Source organism: Choloepus didactylus, chromosome 1, assembly GCF_015220235.1.
Source record: "Choloepus didactylus isolate mChoDid1 chromosome 1, mChoDid1.pri, whole genome shotgun sequence".
NCBI classification, from domain to species: domain Eukaryota; kingdom Metazoa; phylum Chordata; class Mammalia; order Pilosa; family Megalonychidae; genus Choloepus; species Choloepus didactylus.
Window position 1 is genome coordinate 248,850,809 of NC_051307.1, and position 18,787 is coordinate 248,869,595.

At 42.1% G+C, this 18,787-nt stretch overlaps 1 protein-coding gene across 2 annotated transcripts in view; it reads right to left on the reverse strand.

Moving 5' to 3' along the window:
• The window catches only part of CHCHD6 (coiled-coil-helix-coiled-coil-helix domain containing 6), a 311,755-nt gene that overhangs the window by 271,397 nt on the left and 21,571 nt on the right, over positions 1-18,787 (reverse strand). For both annotated transcript variants that reach the window (XM_037803406.1, XM_037803397.1), the window contains exons 2-4: positions 11,260-11,398; positions 6,912-6,984; positions 4,468-4,612 (exon numbers count right to left, since the gene is read on the reverse strand). In XM_037803406.1, the coding sequence (XP_037659334.1) occupies positions 4,468-4,612; positions 6,912-6,984; positions 11,260-11,398 (357 nt within the window). The remainder of the gene's footprint in view (positions 1-4,467; positions 4,613-6,911; positions 6,985-11,259; positions 11,399-18,787) is intronic.

Below are 18,787 nucleotides of genomic sequence, written 5' to 3' on the forward strand. Positions count from 1 at the left end.
CTAGTGCTGACAATATAGATCTCAAGAGGGAGCTCAAGGTCCTCTAGCTATAACTCAAATTGGACGAATCTTAAGGAAAGGCAAGGCCATCAGAGTTCCCAGGGCACTAAAGTTCTAAACCAAACAGCCTTGCTCAATAGCTCCATCTAGATATCGGGACTGCCTCAGCCAAATGCCAAGTAATGTGCTCCATGACCTTAAGACTGAGTTACCAAACCCCTGCTTTCTTTCTTGTTTCAATCAAATTAAGCCTAAAGTCTAGAAATCTCTGACTGGGGGTCAATAAACTTCTTTTTAGTTGAATCCCAGATATCACTATAATGAAGGCTTATTCTTTTGTTTTGTTTTATTGTTGGACCTTTGAATTGTTATCTATTTTAGAAAAGGCTATTAAGGGTATACTTGCTTCCAGCTATTTGCAAGGGGGCACTGCAATGGGACTACAAGGAAATGACAATGGAGTGCTTTACAGTAGCTTCCAAAGCATTAAGCACCATCTTTACCCCCTCCCACTCAAAGATTAGCCTTTCTACAACCATTCCCTGTGCACCTAAAATTTGCTGAGCATTATACAGAGAGGACCAAAATGATCATGCCATAGTTTTCATCCTCAAGGAGTTCATAATCAGAGGACTTACAAAAAATACAGGAGGGGAGTATTGAGAAGAAAGCCTTCAGCTGTAGGAAAACCAAAACAAATCTTCCACCTCGCTCATGTTATCAGAAAATTGCGATTCAAACTTTTGAATCCAACATTTTCTAAACATCATGACATGCAGTTCAAATAGCTAAGGTGGCAGCTTCTTAGAAGCATCTAGGCAACGTGAAAAATGGAATGACAGATCAAAAATCCTCTCTACGAACTGAAGCATTGAAGCAGGACAACTCGTCTTGCATGAATTCTTCTGTTACACTGGGCACATCCAGGTGCAGAGTCATTCACTTATTACCCTCTATTCAGTGGAAGGATCTGGCACAAACTCCTTGGCTTGCCATTTAAGACTTTTCCTAATGACTGGTGTTCAGTAGAAGAGAGGCCATCCCTTCTTGTGTGCCTGTTTTGAGTAATGAGAAAAACCTTTCCCCAAAACTCCCCAGCGGACCTGCCCAAATGAATATCCCTGGCCAGAACTCCATTCCGTGCCCATGCCTCAACTAATCTCCCAGTCTCCCTGTTTGCTGCATCCTGCCCCTCCCCTGTGCTCCAGCCAAATTTGGCACCCTCTTCCAACACCTGGCCTTTGCTCAGGCAGTTTCCTTTATCTGGAACATCCTTTCTCCCTCTTCTTCACCAGGCAAGCTTCTATTCATTCTTCAAGTTCCATCCCTCATATTGCCCCCTCTTCAATACTTCAATGATACTTTTAACATAATATTGTCAATTTGAAAGCATTTAACTCTCCTAATAAACAGATCTTCAAGGACAGGAATGTATCTTATTTATTTCCATTTATCAAGAACCCAGTACCTATCATGTAACAGGCACAGAAAGAAATGTATACAGAATAACAAAAGAACAGCTTACCAAAAAAAAAAAAAAAAGAAAAGAAAAAGAAATTTTTTACTTTCTACTGCAATCTCACATACCTAATAAGATACATCAAAATGTAAGGTCTTAAATCTTATTCTCCCATAAATCAAAGCTTCTCTATCCATTCGACAACTGCTTTGTTCTTTATCATCTCTACACAGAATGTCTGATTTGGACTACTTCCACAAATTCAGAAGGAAGTACACCTTAAGTGCTCTGCCCAGAAGGCTACTACTCCTAACCCCCTCTTTCAATCCTTACATGTGAAAGATGAGGGAGCAAAAAACTTCCATGCTTTGTTCAGGTTCTTTGCAACTTTCTTGTTATTTAAACCCTCCCAAGTATTATCTAGGAATCTAGGTATTATCATCACTAAAGCACTGGCCAACCACACCAACACAAGGGAGCCCCCTTCTTTGAAAGTGATGGTTGTGGCATCCGCTCAAGCTTTACTTGACCACTGTGTGTGTCGGTGCCTGTACCAAAGCAGGGGGAGAGAAGAGATCACCTCCCACAGAGGAGTTACAATCTCACCCAAACTACACACAGTAAATCCCCAAAGGGAAACCAAACCACCAATGGCATGCAGAAATGGATGCTGAGCAGTCAAAGAATGGGAACGCCCACAAAAGCAGTTAATAAATATTTTTTAAATGAACGAAGTAACTTGCTTCACTATTCCCTAGGAACTCTGGTTCAGAGAAGGACATTTTTCAGAGATCTGGGAAAACATCCAGCCAGGATGTACCCTGTTTATTCTAAAGTCACCCTTCATTTAAAAAACTCCACACTCATACTGAGGGTCATCTAGGCTCCTTTCCACTTTTCCTATACATAAAAGTTCTTTCCCTAGGGACAACACTGAGGAGGTGGAGCCCACCTTCTCCTCTGCAGGTGGAAGAAAGGGAAGCTATGAATTCCTTTTCACTGTAATTAACACCTTTTGGGTGAGAATGAAGAAATACCACACCTGTAAGCTGTGATTTTATAGCCCTAGATGACTTTCCCAAATGGCCAACTTTCCCTGCTCACTCCATATTGATTAACCCTTCATCTCTGGGATGGGGGCCCCATTTGCTAGGTTGTCAGCCTGCCTGCAGATGGGTGACAACCTGCCCCCCAGAGACTAAGTGCAAGAGCCTCTGAAACGGTGTCCCTGCCCCAATTTCTCAATGCAACAATTGATTCTTCACCAGGATGACCTGGAGTTCTAAAGACCCAAGTTAGATCACATCACTCCCATACTTAAAGGCTTTTAGGAATCTTCTACTGTTTCAGAATCGCTGCAGGTGGTTCTGTGGGTTAACTCCCCAGGGTTTTCAAGGCCTTCTTCCACCTGGCTTCAAACCTCTGCTCCTCTCTCACTATATCCCATCCCCACCCCAGAGTGCTCCTCGGTCTCCACACTTCCTCACCACACCTGTCTCAGCTCAGCCGCTCCCTCAGCTAAGGTGCCACACATCTTTCAAGGCTCGGGTCAAATGCCATTTCTGATCCACCAGCAGTTTACACAGCTCCCTTTGTGTTCCCAAATCATATCAACATGACCTCCATTTAACACTTACTGAAACTGGTTTGGCCTTTTTGGAAGTGCTTGGTTTAAGTCCATCTTCCCTGCTAGACTGCAAATTTCCTGAGGGTAAGGATCCCATGTTGCTTGTATTTCCCAGAAAGCCTGGCTCAACAGGCATTTCTTATATACCTACTGCAGGCTTTGAACAAGCTGGCCACTCAAGAAACATTTGCACAATAATAGAATTAGTAAGCACAGGCCACCACCCAGCCAGCATGTCAGCCTTCCCTTCTCAGGAGGGCACACTCCTGAATGATTATCTTACACCATCTTCAACTTCCTTCCACACAACACAGCATGTACCAGGCCACCCACCCAAAGCAGGTCAAAGCTGCTCCTATTCACGAACCCCACAGCCTCTGGGCAGATGTTATTCTTCCTACCCTCTTCCTTGCTGTCAAGAGTCCTAATTCTGTTTGGATGTCCACCTGCCCCCACACTCAGATGTCCACTCAGAAAAGAGCCCTGGCCCCAACCAGGGCAGTGCTATGTGAGAGGAATTCTGCTGGCGGTGGCTGGGAAAGTTCTGCTGAATGTTGCCCTGTCTGAATGCGACACGTGGAACTGCAGCAGCTATCCTGACTGCGGGAAAGCTGGCCTGAATGTACACTGACATACTGAGGAAGCAGAGTAGAAAGATGAGAAGAACCTGAGTTCCTGAGGACATCATAGAGCTGCTGAATTAATCAGCCCTGGGATCTCACACCTAGACTTGTTTTATAAAAGAAACTCTTTAATTTTCAGCAGAAAGAATCCTGAGTGATAGGCTCCCATCAAGTAAATGTATGAATAACAGTAACAGCAATGAGAGTGTGCTTTTCTTATCTGCCGGGCCGAGGGCTAAGCACTGGACAGGCATGCTCTACTTTAAGCCTCTTTGACAATCCTGTATGCAAGGCCAAGGTTCACAGACATTCAGTAATGTGCCCAAGGTCACAAGTTAGAGAACCAGAACATGCACGCACGCTGCCTAACACTAGAAATTATGCTCTTCATCTCATACTGTATGACTCCAAACTCCCAATCCTCTCTCTTCACATGCTCCTGGTAAACATACCACTGCAGCACTCATGACTGTGAAATTTCCAAGCTGGAAGAGGCCATCTAATAGTCCAGTCCCCTACTAGATAGGCCTGAGGCCCCCCAGAAACTTACGAATCATGCAAAGCGAGTCAGTGATGGAGCCAGGGCTAGAAGAACCAAGTACAAATCCCTGGTTCACAGGGTCGAAGCTGATGACATCAATAGGCAGCCTGAGCCACCAGGGCTTCAGACAAATTAGGAACCAGGGGCAGGACCACTGCTTCCCAGTTAGTTCACTACCTAAGCACAAAAAGCCAGTTCCAGGAAGGTCTGCACTCACCAGCTGGGCTGACTTTGGCTTCTCCTGGTCAGTGATGCTCTCTTTCTGTTGAAGGGACACTTTCAGATGTTTGATGGCTGCCTCTCTTTCCCTCTTAGCCTTCTGGAACATCTCATCCTGCATTATGGCCTGCTCCTGTTCATACCTGTGCCAGAAGAGAGTGAGGAGAAGCAGATGCAGATGGCGTGACTGGTAGAATGTGGCTGGGAAAAGGTTTGCACCTCACCTCAGCAGGCAGAAGGGGCTGGGATCTGTGGGCCAAGGGAACTCTGGGGCCCATGAAGGGAAGGGTGCTGTGAAATTTGAGCCAAATGTTGCAGAGAAAGGCCATTGTCTGTCATGTTCACTCACATAGGCCTTTGTTTCCTCTAGAGTTAAGCATGGCAAGGGACTAGCCACTGTTACTCAGCCAAGACCCTACAGAATCAGGAACAGAAGTCCTGGCCACCAGGTGAGGAAGCCAGCAGCCATATGCCAACTGTGAGCCTCTCAGGGGTTCAAACCTGTGCTAGTCACTCCTTCAAAACGGGTAGGAAGGTGGGAAACTCTGCCTTCCGCTTGCCTCCACTTGAACTTGAAGGTTTTAGATAACAACAGTCCTTTGTTTTGAATATTTAACTCTTCATCTTAAATATGTTCCTACCCCTTGACCTATTTCTGGGCATTCTGCCTAATAAAATAATACTATCTGGAGAAAAACTTTTTAGCTGAGATACTCTCAGCAGTATTTTTCATTATAGTGAAAAAAATAATGCAAACAACTGAAATGTCCAACAATCAAGGACAGGTTAAAGAAGATATGGTACAATCATTTGGTGATAAATTACATAGCCTGTAGAAAATATATTCTTTGATTTATCTAGAGGTTGAATCTAAAAGTTGAGGTTACAAACAATACTTATAGCAATAAAAATGTTTATAAAGCAGGTACAATAAGTGGAAAATACTTATAACACTAAGAAAAAAATAGCAAGATATAAAATTTATATGCAGTGTGATGACAAGTATGTTGAAAAACAATTTTTCTTTTACACTCTAAGACAGAGGAAAGAACATTAACAGCGGCTGTCTTGAGTTGATAAGTCTATGGGTGATTTTTAAATTTTATATATTTTCTAAATCTTTCATTAGCATGTATTACTTTAACATTTTAAAAATGTTTAAAAGTACAAAAGAAAAAAAATGTTCAGGTTAGTTATTCTTGGAGAGGCTCTTAGGATTGGGGCAGGAGGTGGTAAATTCTCAGAATATGGGTCTCACTCAACATAGCAAAGACCCAGAAATGCTGACCTTGTAGAGGGGCCAAACCCCTGGCTGTGGCTTGCCCTGGGACCCCTACTTTTGGTCATTTGACCATACAGAGGCCAATTCTCTCAAGGACGTTGAAGAAGTCAATCAACAACAATCACAGTTAACATTATGCGCTTCATACACAACTGACATATTTAGACATGTGATGGTTTGAAATTTTACGGACCTCAGAAAAGATCATGTTCTTAAAGCTAATCAATTCCTGTGGGTGTAGATGTAGTGTGGGTGGGACCTTTGATGAGGTTATTTCAGTTGAGGGATGCCCCAAGTGGGTCTTAATCCTCTTACTGCAGTCCTTTCAGACAAGCTGAGAGAAACAAAAGCGGAGAGAAAAGGATACACACAGACGCTCAGAGAGGAAGCCACTGAAGCCAGAAACTAGAAGCAATGGAACCCAGAAGAGAAGAGAGAGACCAGAAGATGCCATGTGTCTTGCCATTTGATAGAGAAGTCCAGATATCATCCGATGATGCCTTGATTTAGACATCTCCACAGCTTCAGAACAGTTAAGCTTGTAAGTTAATAAATCCCCATTTTAAAAGCCAACCCATTTCTGGTATACTGCATTTTGGCAACTTTAGCAAACTAAAACATCTTGACAATACCCCAATGAAAGAGGTACTCAAACTATCCCCTTCTTACAGGGTCACATAACCAAGTTCGATGTATCTGTGCCCTTGACCACTGTTCTGTAAGACCTCAGGGAAGAGGAAGCCTGTCCTGTCTCAGAGGGTGTGGTGAGCTGTCTGGGACTGTGTCTTGTGCTGATGGGGTGCCTCCAACATTCTGGAGCCAATCTAGCCAGCTACAGTTAGAGTTGAGGGCTCCACTTTCTTCATATCTCTAAAACTCTGCATGCATATGGACACACCCACAGAATCCAGTCACTTGACTGTTTCATCCTAGTTTTACAAAAGTTGATTTTTAAGAACATTAGCCAACTCTCCCACCACTCCCCCCTTTTGGTGTTTCTTTCTCTTTAAACTAGGAACAGTGAGTGCCACCTATATCATAGGATTGTTATAAGACTCAATTGAGATAAAATATGTCAGGACAAACCCTTAAGACCTTCAGGCAAGGAGAGAGGAGTGCAGGCAGAGCAGAGAAGGGTGAATACCAGGATCTGTTCTCACCTCCTGAGTAGATCCTCTGCTGCCCCTGAGGGCTGCTGGCCCCTGCTGCTCTCTGACCTTGGTGGTTTGAGTTCTGCAAAGGGAAGAGGAGAAAGGGCCTGTGAGCAGCTTCCCCCAGGATAAACTAAGGCAGAGCAGTCAGCCAGGGACAGGGGCGCCGAATGTGCCTCCACAGAGAAACACAGAGCACACCCTTGATCCAACTGACCTGGAGAGTCCGATGAAGCCATCGTAAAGCCCCCTTCTCACTTGCCTTGCAAGGGTCTCTGCAGCCAGGAATGCCAATGGTGCTGTGTTTGGCAGCAGGCATGGCCACTTGGGCACCATGTTCCAAAGCCATACCTATTCACTGCCCAATTATTTGGAATCTAGGTCATCTCCTAAACACAGGCCAGGGATGGCTAAGGGAAGGTGCCGCTTGGCTTCAGGAGGACAATCTCAGGGGTCCAGGTGGGGGCAAGGGGTGGGGAAAAAGGGACACTCCTAAAATCTTGTTTCCAATCCCGAATGTGGCAAACACCCCACTTAAAAACATAATTATATTTTTTTTATTAAATTCAGTTTTATTGAAATACATTCACACACCATATAATCATCCATGATATACAATCCACTGTCCACAGTATGATAACATAGTTATGTGTTCATCACCACAATCTATCTCTGAACATTTTCCTTACATCCGAAAGAACCAGAACAAGAATAAAAAATAAAAGTGAAAAAAGAACACCCAAATCATACCCCCATCCCACCCCATTTGTCCTTTAGTTTTTATCCCCATTCCTCCACTCATCCATATACTAGATAAAGGGGGTGTGATCCACAAGGTCTTCACAATCACACTGTCACCCCTTGTAATCTACATTATTATATAATTGTCTTCAGGAGTCCAGGCTGCTGGGTTGGAGTTTGGTAGCTTCAGGTATTTACTTCTAGCTATTCCAATACATTAAAGCCTAAGAGGTATTATCTATATAGTGCATAAGAATGTCCACCAGAGTGACCTCTCGACTCCATTTGGAATCTCTCAGCCACTGAAACTATTTCGTCTCATTCTGCATTCCCCTTTTGGTCAAGAAGATACTCAGTCCCACGATGCCGGGTCCACATTCATTCATCGGGAGTCATAGTCTGCGTTGCCAGGGAGATTTACACCCCTGGGGGTCGGGTCCCACGTAGGGGGGAGGGCAGTGAGTTCACCTGTCGAGATGGCTCAATTAGAGAGAGAGAGGGCCACATCTGAGCAACCCTAATTATATTTTAACCTGTATCACCTCTTTAAGTTGTTAAGGAAGGTCTACCTTTTGATTGCCATAAATTTGGGAATTTCTTAGCAAATCTAATTCACTCTCTCCACTACCTGGTGGTACTGAAGGTTTTGTTATTACTCTCCCCCCACCCCTCCCCAATTTTCATCCTTCCAAATTACCTTTCTGTCAAAGCTCACCATCATTCTGTGGACTTCCCCAAACGTTCTACACCTCCATCACAGGCTTCTGAAGAAGCGGCAACTAGAACTGCACAAAATTTCCCAGAAGAACCAGACTTTGTGAAAGAATACACAAGCATCTACTATTCCAATCCCAAATTCTTTAAGGAATGCTGACCTCAGTGGCCTGAGCACTCAACTCTTCAGGGAGGCACTTCCAGAACTAAATGCTCATCTTATTCCCACTTTCAAACCACCTTTCCCAGAAAGAAAGGGAATGGTGGCACCCTGGCCTGTGAGCAGGAGAACTCCCTAGTAACACTGCCAGGTTCTCAACTTTGAATTTAAACACTAGTATCCTGCTGCCAGGCTTTTATTTCCCTTGCTTTCTTATCTGCTTACTTATAACAGCTTTATCAAGGTATAATTTATCCTTTTTTGTTGTCATTTTTTTAACTACAAAAATACTCTCTCTCCATTGTAGAAAACGCTGTGCTGATCTACACCCCCCCAGAGCAGCGTAGAAATCCACCCACTTCCGTACTCCCTTATAATTCTCATTGTTTAATATGCATTTCTTTAATTATTATGAAGGTGAGAATCTTTTCATATGTTTATGACCATTTGTGCACATTTTCTGTTGAACTAAAAGAACTCTATATATTAAGAACTCTTTATATATTAAGGCTACTATGAATGTTTACCGTTCATTACTCATTTATTTTCTCTAAATGGCCTCCAATTTCTTGTAGTCATATTTCCCATTTCTTAAGTTAAGATTTCTTCACTTGATATATGCTTAGAAAGTCTACTCTTTAGTGTACTTTTATGGCTTCACTTTTTACATTTAAATATTTTAATTCCTTTGACGTTTATATTTTGGGATGTGGTATAAGATAAGTGTTTATTTTTAACTTCTTTTTCTAACCTTAATCCTGTCACTAAAATAAAAGCTGAAACTGATTTTAAAAATAAAAATCATCTTATAATTAATTAGACAACTTCAAGACAGTCCATTTATATTATTCTTCAGCATTCAGAAACTCACACTCAGCATGAAACAGCAAAATATTTTGCTATAACTAAAAACAAATGACAAATGCACCACTATTCTGGCCTTTTAAACCGCTCAAACTTACCAAGACTGCAACAAACTCTTTTATCTTCCAAAGCTGAAACAGATGGTTATACCATATATTTCAGCAATTTTGGCTTTTTCCATCACTTTCTCCCTTTCACCAGATAATCCAGCTAATTAAAGCACACTTGGTCAAATTTAACCCCTCTTCAACCACTCTCGTCAGCAGCCTGGAAACATATTGGGAAGTTAGCCCTCTCTGGTAAAGCATGAGGTTGTCTAGTTTGGGTTGCAAGACTCTCACCTCAGCCCCTTCAATGGTAGCTATTCTAAAAGATGTCAGGGTCTAAAGAAGGTACTTATTCACTCAAATGCCTGTGGGGAACAATATAGGGGCTACAAGTGTTAGAACCCCTTGGCCTGAGGATGAATGAGCTCTCCAGCCACTGCACCACACTCTCCATGACGTGGCCCTTGAACACCACCCCTCCTCTTGTACTCCAGAGAAAGAGAACTGCTTCGAGGTCTTCAGACAGACCAGGCCACAACACCCCCTGCACTGTTTGCCAAGCCTGAAATGCCCATCTGCCACTGTTCTATCCTTCAAAATCCAGTTCCAACACCCACCTCCCCCACAAGCACCTCTCTAAAATAATAAGTCACTCCCTCCCCTCAGCTACTGGCCCTTGGGCCTGCATCTAGTGCTGCATTACCACATGATGGTGTCATCCACCAGGCTAGACGTCAGGCTCCTTTACCAGAGCCAAGCACCCCATAGGAAAGGGATCCCCATCTTAGTTACTACTATGTCCTAGCTCAAGGTCTAGGACTGATGAAGGAACAGGATCTAGCTCCTGCCATCTAGAATATTACAGGAAGAGTATTTAAAAGACACTTCTCATGCATAGCCATGCATGAGGTGAACAACATAGTGAACTATTACCCACTGTGGGATGGAATTTATCCTCTGTAATGGCACAACTCATCCAGCCATTTAATTTCTATAAAAAAATCAAGTTACAGGTTACACCTACAATGTTAGAGTAGATCCAGTTTCTCATGAATGAGTATTTACTGATTAGAACAAGCAGTTGGGTCAAGGACTTGTTATTGTACAATGCCAATATTTTTGTGCCTCACATTCTTCTTTCTTATACTTTGTTTTTGCTAAAAGTAGTTATTTGGGGAAACCACAAAAGTCTTCATTTCTGATGGGCCCAATAGGGTAGGGAACGAATCTGCTTTTAGCCTGGCTTGTGCACCAGCCCGCAGTGGGCTAGGGAAGAGAAGAGGGACTCTAGGGGGCGAAGATGATGGACCCAAGGGTGAACCATTCCAGGAGCCAAGCCAGGGCCAACTGACTTGAAGGTGAGTTTAGAGTGGCAGAGGCTGGCACTATGGTCATTGACTCAATTCCCCCTTAGTTTGGCCCCGTTCACATAAATCCCTATAATTCTTTGGACCACACCAGAGCAAACAATCATGGTTCTATTTTGTTTCAAGATCCTTAAAAGCAACTCCTTACCTGAGTTGTCAAACCGAGCCCTTTCACCTCCTTTTTTTTTCAAATGGAGAAACTGAAATAGAGTGAGGGAAATGAGGCTGGCCCAAATCACACGAGCTATGCCTAAACTCTGCTGCCTTCATTGTACCAGACAGAGTCTGTCATGCACAGAAAGCCACATTCTCCTGGAAAATCATTTACCGGAAAGGAGCTGCTCACATCACCCAGGAACAACTTGGAGCCACATGAGCAGTCACATATGTTGACAAGCACGTTATTTTTCCTTTCATTCACTCTCTATTTCCAGAGGCGGCAGAATCATTGCCATCCACCATACCTTTCTTAGGGGCTTTGGCATTGCCTTCTGAAGAGCCCAAAGCAGAAGATGGAGGAGGGGTCCTAGGTGGCGGAGCTGGCTGCTGCGCTTTCGAAGGCTGGCTGGAATCCTTCATACGGTTCACCACATCTTCAGACAGCTAGGGAAAGAATTGGGGAAAGAGAAGGGAAGATCAGGGAAGAGTTCTCTTACAGATCCTCCAGCAAATAAGACCCTGCCTTACTCATGCCCCAGATCTACCAAACACGTTGCTTCCTCAAGACCAAGTCCATTAGTATAATTACACTCGAAACCTTTCATGGCAGCCCAATGCCCACCAGATTAAACTACTAGGCCTGGATTCCAGGTCTACCACAATAGGTCCCCTACTGTCTCTCCGGCTTCAGATCCTAGGACTCCCCTCCACCCCACCTGTATGCAGTGGAACCTGAGCTCTCACGTATCCTCCTTTCTCTAAATTCACTTCTGCTTTGGGGCATCTCGGGAAGTACTATACCTCCAACTGACTGGCCTCTTCCTAATGGCTTATAAATACCTGGAGGGCTGGGGCTGCATCTTACTCATCTCAGTATACTCTCCAGTGCCACACATACAGTAGGTAATCAAATATTGCTTAACTCATTCAACCTCAGTTCCCCCTAATGAAGACTGGATAACCAAAACTTTTATTCATTTTAGAGGAATTGAAACAGGCATGAGGGTGTCATAAAACAGTTCACTGAGAAGCAATGGCAAGCCAGGGAGAAATCCAGAATAAAAACCCATAAGAGTTCACTTCAGTAAATATTTATTAAGTACCTAATATGTGCAAGGCATCATAAAGCACAGTTGAGGGAAAGAGATTAAAAATGACTGTAGATATCTAGCTGAGAAAAATACTCCCACATGTACCCAGAGGCGTGGACAAGGATGCTAACTGTGGGAGTGTGGGAAACAGCAGGAAAACAAAAACAAAAACAAAAACAAAACTGGAGCCAGCATTTATATCCAACAATAGAGAACTGGTGAAAGAAATCATAATATTTCTATCATAACACATCTATGAAAGGGGTACATATACCAGAACACCTGCAGTAGTAAATTCATTTTGAAATATTTGGAATATTATAATCTATGAAATATTATGCAATCATTAAGAAAGAATGAGCTCACATTAACTCGAAATGGATCAAAGACCTAAACATTAGTGCTAAGACCATAAGACTCTTAGAAGAAAGGGTAGGGCAATATCGTAAAGATCTTGTGATGGGAGGTAGTTTCCTAGACCTTACACCCAAAGTGCAAGCAACCAAGGAAGAAATAGATAAATGGGATCTCCTCAAAATTAAACACTTTTGAACATCAAAGGACTTTGTCAGAAAAGGAAAAAGGCAGCCTATGCAATGGGAGACAATATTTGGAAACCACATATAAGATAAAGGTTGAACATCCAGAATATATAAAGGGATCCTACAACTCAACAACAGAAAGACAAACAACCCAATTTAAAAAAGGGCAAAAGACAGGGACAGACACTTTTCTGAAGAGGAAATACAAATGGCTCAAAAACATATTAAAAGATGCTCAACTTCACTGGCTATCAGAGAAATGCAAATCAGAACTACAATGAGATATCACCTCACACCTACCAGTATGGCCATTATCCAAAAAAAAAAACAGAAAATTGCAAGTATTGGAGAGGATGTGGAGCAAAAGGCACGGCACATTTATTCACTGGTGGTGGGAATGTAGATTGGCGCAGCCACTCTGGAAGGTAGTGTGGCAGTTCCTCAGGAAGCTAAGTATAGAATTGCCATATAATACCACAATTGCATTACTAGGTATTTACTCAGAGGAACTGAAAGCTAAGGCACAAACAGACATTTGTAAACCAATATTTACAGCAGCATTATTCACAATTGCCAAGAGACGGAAACAGCCCAAATGTCCATCAACGGATAAGTGGATAAACAAACTGCAGTATATACACATGATGGAGTATTAACCATAGACTCTAGTTTGCCTTGATTGTATTTTTTTTCCCAATACCATCCCCTTTTCAACACCTTGCAAGGTTGACATTCATTTGCCCTCTCATACGTAAAAACATTTTTTTATTTGTATATTTAGTCACAATCATTGACCACTCCAGGTCTCAGTAAGTCATACAGTCCCAGTCTTTATCACCATCTTTCCTTCTGGTGTCATTCATGCCCCTAGCCCTCCTCCTTCAGCTTTACTCACAGACATCAAAGTCTGTCATGGAACATACAATAATGTGGATGAACAAAGTACTGGAACAAAGTCATGGAACATATAATAATGTGGATGAACCTCGAGGACATTATGTTGAGTGAAGTGAAACAGCAACAAAAGGACAAATATGAACTAATATTAACGAGCAAACTTTGACAGTAAAAGATGAGAACACAGGCTATCAGGAGGTGGAGGGAGAGTGGAGATTGGGTATCTGATGCTGAGGGAGGATAGAATGGTCAACAGGATGGAATGTCTAGATCCAGATATGGATAGCATAATACCATGTGATGGTAGCACAATACTGTAAGTACACTGAACAAAGATGTCTGTGAGTAAAGCTGAAGGAGAAGGGCTAGTAGCATGAATGACACCAGAAGGAAAGATGGTGATAAAGACTGGGACTGTATGACTTACTGAGACCTGGAGTGGTCAATGATTGTGACTAAATATACAACTAAAAAAATGTTTTTACGTATGAGAGGGCAAATGAATGTCAACCTTGCAAGGTGTTGAAAAGGGGATGGTATTGGGAAAAAAATACAATCAAGGCAAACTAGAGTCTATGGTTAGCAGTGACATTGTGGTGTGCTTCCACTGAGTGTGGCAGGGACAATGTGCCAGAGCTAAATGTCTATGAGAGAGGGATGTAGGGAAGGGGTACAGGTTCTTGGTAGTGGTGGTGTTGTCTGACCTTATTATACAGTATTGTATGGTATTCTTTATTATCCTTTTTCTTATCCTTTAAAATTTTTTTTTCATAGTAATGAATATGTTCAAGTGCTGATTGTGGTGATGAATGCACAACGATATAAAATTGCAGGGAAAAATATAAACAAGGATGCAGGTGCTAGAGAGAACATGGAGAGGGATGTGCCTATTTACTGTTGGTGGGTAGGTGGAATGGTGTAGCCTTTCTGGAGGACAGTGTGGTGGTTCCACAGGAAGCTTGGTAGGTATGTGGGTGCCATAAAGTCCTGCAGTCTCATTATGGGGTATATATTTGGAGGATCTGAGAGCAGGGACGCACTGCCTCCAAACACGTTACAGGTGTTTGGAGGCAGTGTTCATGATTTGCAGTGGATGGAGGTGGCCTAGGGGTACATCGACTGATGAACAGAATGGTGATCTGCGGTGTGTGCATACAATGGAACATTGAGCAACTGTGAGAAAGAGTGAAGCTGTAAGACATGCAATGAGGTGAATGGATCTTGTGGACAGCATTTTGAGTGAAGTACTCCAGAAATGAAATGACATCTGGACTAACTACCATGTGCAAGCTCTGAGAACTGAATCTTAGAGCACAGCTTATCCGGGGAACACTTGTTGTAATGGTCCCTGAATTGTGGGCTCTTACAGCAGTCACACCTATTCCTGAGCTGTGATAGCTGTCTTCAGATTCTGAGATGCTAAGCTCTTTGTGTATGACCCTGGACGGTCTCTAGAACTTTGGGGATCTGTGTGACACCTGAGACGCGGAGCCAGAGCTTGGCAGCTAGGAATGTCAGTATTACCGCATACACCAACTGTTAAAAAAGCTGAAAAAGAGTCCAGACTTGAATTAGAGATATTAATGAAGCAGATCTGGTTGGGACTAAGGCAGATCAGGCCGGAGGGTAAAGGACAATACTGACTGTGTTTTAAAACTTCAACTTCTGTGTGAGACTAAGGGAAGAGATGTTTATTTGGTGCAGGATATATATTTTCTGCAGCACACTAAATAATTTAACTTGTATGGTCGGTTTGTTCGAACACCATGACTGCCTGGAACTTTGAGTGAGAGGTGAGATCTGGTAGGTTTGTACAAGTTAGTGTGAAAAGTGGTTTGGGCAGAGAATAAAAATGTTTTTACAGGCCCCCCTGAGGAACTGGGGGGAAATGTAAAAATGTTGGATGTCCCCACCTGGGTTACTACTAATATTCTCACAAACATTGGGGACTGACAATTTGATGCGCTGAGCCCTCAATCGTGGGGCTTGCCCTTATGAAGCTTGTTACTGCAGGGGAGAGACTAAGCCTACTTACAACTGTGCCTAAGAGTCTCCCCCAGAGAACCTCTTTGTTGCTCAGATGTGGCCTCTATCTCTCTAAGCCCACCCAGCCAGTAAACTCATTGCCCTCCCCTCTACGTGGGACATGACTCCCAGTGGTGTAAATCTCCCTGGCAATGCAGGACATGACTCCTGGGAATGAGCCTGGACCCAGCATTGTAGGACTGAGAAAATGTTCTTGACCAAAAGGGGGAAGTGAAATGAAACGAAGTAAAGATCTCAAATGGAGTCAAGAGGTCACTCTGGAGGGCACTCTTATGCACTATATAGATACACCTTTTTGGATTTTGGTGGATTGGAGTGGCTGGAGGGAAGTGCCTGGAGCTGTCAAGCTGCAGCCCAGTGGCCTTGATTCTTGAAGACGACTGTATGACCATGTAACATGCATGGTGTGGCGGTGTGATTGTGAAAACCTTGTGGCTCATACTCTCTTTGTCCAAGGTATGGATGGATAAGCAGAGAAATGGGGATGAAAACTAGATGAAGAATGGGGTGGGATGGGAGAGGTGGAATGATTTGGGTGTTCTTTCTGACTTTTATGTTTTATTCTTGTTTTCATTCTTTTTGGAGTGGTGGAAGTGTTCAAGGGTTGACTGCAGTGATGGGTGCAAAACTGTGATGGTGCTATGAACAACTGATTGTGTACCATGGATGGTTGTGTGGTGTGTGAATGTATCTCAATAAAACTGAATTAAAAAAAAAAAGAGGCAAGATACAAACATACTGAAATGGGAGGATGTATGGGATATATACTGCTGATTTTTTTTAAAAGTCATATGTTATATGTATATCAATTGTGCAAATATATACAAATTTATTAAAATACAGATATACAAATACATACAAATATAAATATAGCTGAATATAAATATATGCATGCATACATTCACAAATGTGAAAGTACACTTGAACTTACACACATATGTACATATCTTTGTGTGTATGTGTACATGTGTGTGTATATTCAGAAGTGAAAGTCTACAAGGCTACATACCAAAGTAGGTACAATGGTTATCCCCTGGAAGTAGGGGCAGGGAGAGCAAGATCAGAACTTTCACTTTCAACACTTCTCTGTTTTAATTTTTTACCATTAACATTTCTTTAGTAACTAAAAATTATAATAATAATAATTGGGTCCCTCTAGTATTTAAGATAAATACAAATCAAATAGCTAACAATGATACAGGACAAGAGAAGACCAGACATAAACATCAATAGAAGAGAATTGAGATGCCAGAAAGAAATCCATATATCTATGGTCAATTGACTTTCAACAAGGGTGCCAAGACCATTCCACGGGGAAGGAACCAGTCTTTTCAACAAGTAATGCTGGGACAACCGGATATCCATAGGAAATGGAATTAATTTGTACCCTGTGATGGTTAGGTTCATGTGTCAACTTGGCCAGGTAATGGTGCCCAGTCATCTGGTCAAACAAGCACTGGCCTAAGTGCTCCTGTGAGGACATTTCATGGACTTAAATCATCAGTAAATTAATTACATCTATGGCTGATGACATATACAGTCAGCTAAGAGGAGTGTCTTCAACAATGAGAGACATTTAATCCAATCAATTTAAGGCTTTAAAAGGAGAAGTGAAGACGTCAGCAGTCAGAACAGAGAATTTTCATCTCCACTTCACACAACCAGCCATGAATTTTGATGGGGAATTCATCGAAAACCTTCACTGGAGTTGCCAGCTTGCCCTACAGAATTTGGATTTTCACATCCTCACAGTTGTGTGAGAAACTTTTATAAAGTCTCATATTTACAGATATCTCCTGTTGGTTCTGTTTCCCTAGAGAACCCTAATACATAACCCTTCCTCACACTACATAAAAAAATTAACTCAAAATGTATCAGAGACCTAAATATGAGAGCTAAAACATAAAATTTTTGTTGAAAGACACAAGGGTAAATCTTTGTGACCTTGGATTTGGCCATATATTCTGAAATATGACACCAAAAGCAGAAGCAACTAAAGAAAAAACAGAAAAATTAGACTTTGTCAAAATTAAACTTCGTCCTTCAAAGGGCACCATCAAGAAAGTGAAAAGACAACCTAAATAGTGGGAGAAAATATTTGCAAATCTTTTATCTGGTAAGGGACATTTACCTTGAATATATAATGAACTCCTATGGCCCAAAAAGCAAAACACAAATAACTCAATTTTTAAAATGGGCAAGGTATCCAGACAGACATTTCTCTAAAGAAGTTATAATAAATGGCAAATAAGCACATGAAAAGATGTTCAACATCATCAGTTAATAGCGAAATGAAAATCAAAACCACCATGAGGTGCACACCCATCAGGATGACTATAATCAAAAAGTCAGATAATAACAAGTGTTGGTAAGGATGAGGAGAAATTAGAACCCTCACACAATGCTGGTAGGAAAGTAAAATGGTTCAGTCACTTGAGAAAAAAGTCTCGCAGTTCCTCAAACAGATAATTATAGAGGTACCAGTTGACCCAACAATCCCACTTCTAAGTATCTACTGAAGAGAAATGAAAACATATGCCCACACAAAAACTTGTATACAACTGTTCATTGCAGCATTACTCACAATAGCCAGAATATGGAAACCACCCAAAGGTCCATCAACTTGTGAGTACATAAAGAAAACTTGGTATATCCATGCAATGAAATATTATTCAGCCTTAAAAATGAAGTTCATACATGCTCTGACATAGATGCACCTTGAAAACATTATGCTACATGAAAGAAGCCACACACGGAAGGCCACGTATTGTGTGATTTCATTTATATGAACTATCCAGAATAGGCAAATCCATAGATACAGAAAGTAGATTAGTGGTTGACTAGGGCTGTGGTATGGGGGTTTCTTTTGGGGGTGATAAAAATGTTCTAAAAATGACTGTAGCGATGACTGCATAACTCTTTGAATATACTAAAAGCCACTCAACTGTTACTTTAAATGGGTGAATTCTATGATATGTGAATTAATATCTCAATAAAGCTGTTGCCAAAAAAGAGAGAGAGAGATCAAAAACAAAAATGAGCAGCCCACCTCATTCAAGAAAACAGCAAGAGACCCCAGTGCCTGGAGCAGCCAAGGAAGACAGGCCCATAAGGGTCTCCAAAAGCAAGAGCAGGATTTAGATGGGGAGAAGCTTCTGTATGTGTTTTGGGGCACGGGGAGCAATATCTGGTAGGGTGCAGGGCAGGCTGTGAGGCATGCTGTGCACTCAATAAAGGAGCATCTGCACCATATTCCT